We start from the raw sequence: 8,366 nt of genomic DNA, 5'->3' as shown, positions 1-8,366 counted from the left end.
TATTTTAAAGCTCTATTATGTGATTTCTTTCAGTGAATATCTGTATGGTAGACTAGAGTATGTTGATAGTACTATCCTTTCTTATACTTATACAATTGGGGTCGTTGTATTTGGAAACAAATAATTTCCTGACACAACCATAATTTCCAAAGGCAACAAGACAAAAACAATTACTTGGTTTTGTTCCGAGAGAAAAGATGGGTTACAAAACATAGTGCGATAAAAAAGAACTAAAAAGTAGAAAACAGTGTGTCACACAAGTGCATGCAAGTGTGTTCTTATACAGTAGTGTGTGTGTGTGTGTGTGTGTGTGTGTGTGTGTGTGTGTGTGTGAGTGTGTGTGTGTGTGTGTGTGTGTGTGTGTGTGCGTGTGCGTGTGCGCGCGCGCGTGTGTGTGTGTGTGTGTGTGTGTGTGTGTTTGTTTGTCTGTGTGAGTGCAGGCTTTATGTTTATATCTGTAGAAGATAGCACAGTGCTATATATCGGAGGCCATGATTCCAACGACTTCAATTTAGAATCTGAAATTGTCATCACACTAATTTGAAATTTTTAACATGAATGACTCCTCACCTCTCGTCAATAACCTTTTGTAACGCACACTTTTAATATCATATATCGTAAGCAGAATGCTAGGTACTATGGGGCTTTTAAGCCGTGACATCATTTTGTAGTCAGACCTCCAAGCAGATTTATTATCAATATCTGTCCCTCGCTATTTCAACAGATCCGAGACAAAAATAACGACTAAGGTATAATTCTACCACTTTCCTTTCAACAACAAAGAGAAGAAAAATGTGTAAATAGTAAAAATAGTAAAACTAAAAAGATTCACGGGCGCTGGGGCCTTTTGGCCCCAAAAGTTCTCCACTGCCTACAAAATGATGTCAGACTTAACAGCCCCATAGGCATGCATGGTGGCTGGCAGACTCCACATCCCCCCATCCCACACACACACACGCCCAACCACCCACCCTCACCCACACACATACCCACACTAACTGTTCCTCGTTACTTGTCTGTACCAGTTCCTATACAGCAACAGTTCCTCTTTCTGTCAAGCAGCCTACAACCAGCCAAAGCCATTTGTTTAGCAAATGGGCATGTTTGTTCACTGTGTTATATAGTCACTGTAAGTCATAGTGTGTGTGTGTGTGTGTGTGTGTGTGTGTGTGTGTGTGTGTGTGTGTGTGTGTGTGTGTGTGTGTGTGTGTGTGTGTGTGTGTGTGTGTGCGCGCGCGCATGCGTATTTCTATCTATCTACATCTATGTGAAGGATAACAGAAAATAAATTACAATTCCATTCTGGAATGTATTAATATTTATGTAAATCAAAATTGTGTCATGGGGGTAATAGAGGGAACAAATACTATACAATAAAATAAAAGCAATATTAAAGTAATTGTGTGCATTATACATTGTGTTTAGAATGGCAAACCCAGTGTCTGTGAATCTGTTGTCATTACTTTTACTTGGTTCCTGGGAGTTTTGCATGCTTTAGTGTCTTCACAAACCAGATGTACCCAAAGTGAACCCATTTGAATGTACTTTGTTTACAAGTCAGGTTTCTTGGAGATGGAGGGAGCTTGCATAAGACCAGCAGGTAAATGCTAGCTATTCTTCAAGCAAATCATGACACTCAGTGAACCAGTGGTGTGTTCATTTTGTCATGAGTTAAATAATCCTCTCTATCTCTACTGTCCTAACTAGTATAGGCTTACTGTACTGTATTCTGTCTTTTCCAAGGCTGGTGAGATTTACCATTGCCAGCCAAGCTGACAATATCCACCGCTTAGCTGCTAATCAGAATAATGCAAACACAGAATAAGTAAATTATTTCATTAATTAACCAATTAAGAAGTCATTAATTGGTGAAGGAGAAGGCTAGATGGAAGGCAGATTCGGAGGCAGCAGGATAGGACGAAGGGTAGGAGGGTGGGGGTGAAAGTCTGAATGTTAAAATGTTGGCACTATGACTGGTAAGGAGAGAGAGCTAGAGGGAAATAAAAGGAAGGTAGATATACTGTGTGTCAAACGGACCAGATGGAAGGGGAACAAGGCTAGGAGTATCAGAGGTGGGTTTAAACTGTTCTACCATGGGGTGGACGGGAGAAGAAATAGGTAGGTATAATCCTTAAGGAAAAGTATGCCAACAGTGTTTTGAAGGAGTGATGATTATGAAGCTGGACAAAGACGGTGTGATGATGTATGTTATCAGTGCATATCCATATGCCCCACAAGTTGGGTGTGCAATGGAAGACAAAGAGGAGTTCTGGAGTGAGGTGGATGAAGTGCTAGACTAGAAAAGATTGGAGCGACTGACATGTACTGTAGGTCAAGGGAACAGAGGTGATGAGTAGGTGATGGGTAGGTAATCTAGGTATGCTGTTGAGGAGGGAAACAAAGGACAGCTGGTGGTGGATTTTGCTAAAAGGATGGAAATGGCAGTTGGGAACACCTATTTCGAGAGGGATGGAAGAATACAGGGTGATGTATGCACACTTGTGGTGGACTATGTCCTAGGAGAGCCAGACTGAAACTGAGATCAGGGACTGCAAGGTGATAGCAAGGGAAAACGTAGCAAGGCAGCGGCAGCACCAGATGATGCTCTGTAGGATGACTTTGGAGTGCAAGCAGAGGAAGAGAGTGAAGAATTAAGATAGAGAAAATAATCAATATGGTGGGAGTTGAAGAAGGAAGAATGTTTAGTGGAGAGTTAAGACAGGCACTGGGTGGTAGAGAATAGTTACCGGATGACAGGGTAACTACTGCAGAAGTCAGAGACAGCTAGGAAAAGTACTTGGGGTGTCGTTGGGACATCCAGAGGAAGGAAAACAAGGAGGCCTGGTGGTGGAATGAGGGAGTACAGGAAAGCATACAGAAGAAGAGGTTGGCAAAGAGGAAATGGGATAGGTTTATGGTTGCGGTGAGAGAGGACATGGCAGGTGGCTGCTGAATGAGGAAGATGCAGAGAACAGAAATAGACGGAAACAAAGGATCCGCTGTGGCAAACCTAAGTTGGAATAGGACGAAAGAAGAAGATGGATGAATGAATGAATGAATGAATGAATGAATGAATGGGTTGCTTGTAGGGGTCCGCAACCCAGAAATGCTGACCCACTGTTTGGGAAACACTGCTCTATAGGATCAGTTATTATATTACCATTAATCTCTCATCCACTAAGGCTGTATAAAGCCTTTGGCCAGATCAAACAGCTAAACAAGGACAGGGCTGATTACTGATCCATGGCACATACTTTTTTGTAGCAGTAAAACAGTTCTGAACAGGATTGCATGCTAGAGAGAATGGCATATGTAAATAGTGGGTCAACTGCCTGTTTACCAATATTTCCATCATGTTTGAAAAATGTTTGAAAGACAAGGTTGGTGTCTAAAGTGAGAGAGTTGGTAGAGTCTGGATTTGAAAGGGCAGGGGAGAGCTAGGGTTGGCAGGAGAGGATTCAAATAAATGACTGGATTTAGCAAAGTGGGTATTAAAAACTTTGACTATGCAAAGCATTATCCATGATCCTGAAACTTTGTCTGCCAGAATGTGTGCGGTTCTGAGCCACATGAGCAGAACTGCATCTTCTGTAGAAGCAGCAGTTGGCCTATGTGCATAATTAACTGTCTAAACTAAAGGAGAGCTAATCAGGGTCAGATATATAAGTTTTAGTATTCTACCATCAATGTTTTTTCTAATGGATTACGCCCAACAGTATCACAACATTGGCACATTGTGATTGATCAGCTAGTTTTCTTTTTTTTTTTTAGATTTGTTTTGGGGCTTTTATGCCTTTATTGGATAGGACAGTAGACTGACAGGAATTGGGGGAAGAGATGGGGAGCGACACATGGCAAAGCTCGTCCAGATCGGGAATCGAACCGGCAGCGACGCTGCCAGTCATCCATGCCTAATGTGACAAATGACTAAGTAGTATGGGCCAGGACCAGTAGGCCAGCAGGCGCCCTGATCAGCAAGTTTCAATGCTAATTCTATGGAGATGAGTCTGTGCACTTTTCCACAGCGTCAGGACACTGACTTGACAGCAAACATACGTGAGCAAAAACCACAACCTTGCTGTTAGTATTAGTGTCCAACTAATCAAAGCCCTCTTCCCTATTTCTCCACCCACCTGGCACAGAATATTTTACCCCTGTCTGTCATAAAACAAAGTAGCCCTGCCTGAGGCTCTTAAAACCAATATCTTACAAGACCAAGTGCCAAACAAGGCCACTCCCTTATTGCTGAGTGGTAATGTAATGTTTTCCCATGCAGCAGTCCTGGTTTCGAATCCTGGGTTTCGCCACTGCAATTTCCTCTCTCCATCAGGAGAGGTGTCAGAGGACATAACATTTAATTGAATGTCACTTTTAGTATTTTGTGTTCATAGCCATTTTACATGATAGCCTATAAGCACAATATGTCAAAAGGTATCTACTTTTGCTGCAAATTCAATCTACCGGTAACTTAATCTAACTTTTTAATCTAACTGGGTGGGGTTAAATAGCCTAATTTGAATGTCGGTGGGGGAACAGCACTTTCGAGGAGTTTCATGGAGGCAGAGCCACAGGCCTAACATGACAGTACTCATGGCTAGTTTTGCATGTGATTTGCATGACACACAGCCGCCCGCAGCAGCTAGTCACTGACCACAGACCTGACAGTGGTCTGTGTTCCTGACTGAGTGTTGCCATAGTGTTTCTACCTTGTTGGTTAGTTGTTTCCAATGCCACTGGCAGAAAAGCTTTTGCTACAGTGTCAATAAGGCTAATGGAAACATTGCCATGTATATTTTATGTCTATTTCCTTTATTTATTCTTGTTTAAAACGATTTTAATACAGGCTACTTTACAAATGTAAAATAGCCGACCAGAAAAACGAGAGGAAGTTGCATTGAGAACGTGCTATTGACAAATAAATTGTAAATATTGTGTAATATATTCCTTCTTTCATGGCTCAAGTTTGCTTAACCAAGAATTATGAATGAACATGACTTTTTTACAGCCTAGGCTACTCTCAACATCAGACTCCAGTCACAAACTAGCCAGGCTGTGCAGGCCCACTTAATTATTTTATCCATTCATCCATTTGTGTAGGCTAATGCCTTAATTGTTGATTCTCTAAATGTTTTACTTTTTATTTCGTGTTGTACTTTGCACACAATATCATATTTATTTTATGTAAAAAGTGGTGTAAAGTAACTAAGTACATTTACTTAAATAGCCTACACTTTTGTGGTATTTGTATTTTAGTTGAGTATTTCCAATTCTACTTGTAGGCCTACTTCTACTCCACTACTTCTCTGATCCAAATACATATATAGTGGAGTAATATTTTTACTCCACTACATTTATTTGAAAACTTTAGTTGGCTACTACTTACTTTGCATTTGCAGATATTAAATTATAATATTATAAAACATAGGATACATTAACCCTTTAGCCCTATTTTATACGTAGGCTATTTGAAAATAGCAGATCTACAAGCTGACAAGCAATGCCTTATGAGCTTGTAGATCTGCTATTTTGTACTTTTACTTTAGTACTTTAAGTACATTTTTATGCAACACTTTCATACTTTTACTCAAGTAGGCTACATTTTGAATTCCGGACTTTTAGACCAACTTGTCACAGAGTAGCCTATTCCTATATTGCAATATTTACTGTTACATTGGAGTACTTTTTCCACCACTGTGTGCGATGCTCACCTAATAGCAGCAGTTTCAGTTCCCTGCGAGAATCCTTCTTGTCTCTCCGGAGCTGTCTCTCGATCTCCTCGTTGATTCTCTGGTTCTCTCTGTCCTCCGCTGATAGACAACATCCAGCCATCATTCAAACTGCCCGGCTCTCTGCCTGGCTCTCTGTCCACTGACTCCCCCCGCCGCTCTCTCAATGTGGAACTGTGTGGGCAGCCAGTCAGCGGACACTACCTCGGTGCCTCCCTCCCTTTCTCTCCTCTCTCAGATCCACCTGTCAAATGGATTTTACGTTGGCATCACATGGATTGGAGGACCAAACGTTCGGTTTAAAAATGAAATAAAAATGTTGTATTTTTTTATTATTTGCCTACAAAGGCAGTCTCTCTCTCAATCTCTCAGCAGTCAGCAGGCGAAATATTCTGTTACTTTAGCCTATTTCTTTTCTTTTTTTTGTTTTGTTTTAAGTTTAGAGTTTAGGCCTATAGTAGTGAGTTAAAGGCAGATCAGCTGTCAACTGCTGCTGTGCGCATTCGATGACTGTAACGAGCCTACATAACCACCGTAGGCTAATAGGCTGGAGGGCGTGGTTGTCGTGGTATCAGTTGCAAAAGAAAATTAGAATAGGCTATAGGCCTATCTGAAATATAAATTATCCTCTACTAGTTTCTCATCTTTGTTTACGCAATTATTACATCAGATCATCAGATGTGAATCACATGTGGTTTCTTATGGAAATAAGTTAGTCTTTTCTAGGATCTCCTTGAAAAGGACCTTGTACCAGTCAGTGAACTGTACCATCATGAAACTGTACCTTTTCATATGCAAACTTCTAATAAAGTCTTCAATCAATCAATCAATCAATCAATCAATCAATCAATCAATCATGTGATTTGTTCAGTGTAAAATTGATGCATCCATTTATCTCCTCAATCAAATTTTGGAATTGGAACCCCCTCAATGAACCCTGAAGGTCCCTGGACCACACTTGAGAATCACTGGTCTATACACCAAAACATAAACGCTGATAACTTACGTGAAACCATAGCTAACTAACAAATTCATTATCCAGGCAACAAGAATCATATTAATACTGTTTTGGTTGAAGGTCAGCAACATGTAGTGGGTAATGTGTGGGCCCTCATTAGCCCTGTTACAGTAGTTCCAGCTGTTAAGTTCAGGAGTATAGGGCTTGGATAACAACTTTCAAGTGTGAAAAATCATAAGCACATTACAACCATATTAGTCTATATGCGCTTCAATTTTCATCAATTAGAAACTGAAATAAGGTATTGTAAAATGGATGGAAATAAAATATGAATTTGGTCATCTGTAATGAGCTTGTTATGAACTTTATAATTGACCCAGACATCATTACTCCAAGGTATTTTGAACATATAGTATGTATGTATTATAGAATATTGGATTATGATTGTAATGTGCTTATATAATGCCATAAGCATCAAGTAAAGTGTCACCAGGGTATGTTATTATAGTAAAAACTAACGATAATTAAAGGAGACAACATCCAAAACCAAAGCAATATTCCATCCACTTCATTTTAATGACAAAGTGACATTGCTGGCCATACTAGTTATGCTCCTCATATTAACACAGATGCCTCCATAGGACTCCAGAGGCACAGCTTAATCAATAAGGCAATTATGTACATGTGAACAGTGTGAATTACATGTAAAATGTAATTTCTTTCTCCTATGTTGTCATGTACTCAATCAAACCTGAAACAATGCTGTACATTCTAATGTTTGATGACCATTGAAATAGAATTGAAGTGAAAAAAGAAATAAAAGTATATAAACAATATCAATGTACCGTCCTCGTTTGGTGGAATAGCAGTTTTTAGTTTGTGTATGGATGGCCTGCTCATTGACAGACACTACAACACTGAATTTTACACTCCTTCTAGAATACTGAATTTGGTCATAGCTGCGAATGTCGAAGCAGCTGCAGTACTAAACATGGACATAATGGTTATATCAGACGAGAGGGGAGGTGGGAAACACATCTCTATAGTCTGGGATAAATACTCAATGTCATTATTAGGTGCACATTCCAGGTAGCAATTGAACCTAAATATCAGTCAAGGGATTGGGGCCGGCTGTACAGTACAGTGCAATACAATACAGTTGTTAAGAGATGTGAGATTGTTTGGCGTCACAAATCTGTGTGAGATTAATGAATATTGTCTTTAGATGTTAATTATTATAATACTTACTGAGGAACCAATAGCCATGCAATGTGGTAATTTATAAAAACAGCAAGGGAAATAATTAATGAGTGGTGTGATCATGCCTACATGACAAGTGCTCTGTTCCTGAATCCAGTTAAGAACAAAACAAATTCAATTAGCCCTATAGATTTGATTTAGTCTGCATTTCTTCATATAAAAGTCAATTTAACAAACAGTTACTGTAAGTACTGGCATACCCACCAAACTGCTAATATTCCTCTTTATGCAGCTCTAAAAGTGAACAATGTTTCTTTTCTGACAAATAAAAACTGGCAAAACATAAAATTTACATTCTCCTCTTAAAAAAGGGAAACAAAACAAAGATGTAAATAACATATTTCTTCTTTTAAAAAAATAATAAAAAATGAATTAGCCATTAGACATACAATACAGTTACATAGATACATATTTTCAATACC

At 39.4% G+C, this 8,366-nt stretch overlaps 1 protein-coding gene across 1 annotated transcript in view; it reads right to left on the bottom strand.

Moving 5' to 3' along the window:
• The window catches only part of LOC308296384 (guanine nucleotide-binding protein subunit alpha-14-like), a gene marked incomplete at both ends in the record, with an annotated part of 12,108 nt that extends 6,276 nt beyond the window's left edge, over positions 1-5,832 (bottom strand). The window contains one exon of the mRNA XM_080739651.1: positions 5,709-5,832. Within this exon, the coding sequence (XP_080595777.1) occupies positions 5,709-5,832 (124 nt within the window). The remainder of the gene's footprint in view (positions 1-5,708) is intronic.
• Between the last annotated feature and the right edge of the window lie 2,534 nt (positions 5,833-8,366).

The sequence above is a fragment of the Nannobrachium achirus genome (genome assembly GCF_963921795.1).
Source record: "Nannobrachium achirus genome assembly, chromosome: 12".
Classification (NCBI taxonomy): domain Eukaryota; kingdom Metazoa; phylum Chordata; class Actinopteri; order Myctophiformes; family Myctophidae; genus Nannobrachium; species Nannobrachium achirus.
The sequence above is the reverse complement of the archived record's forward strand: the minus strand, read 5'-3'. Positions and strand labels throughout refer to the sequence as shown.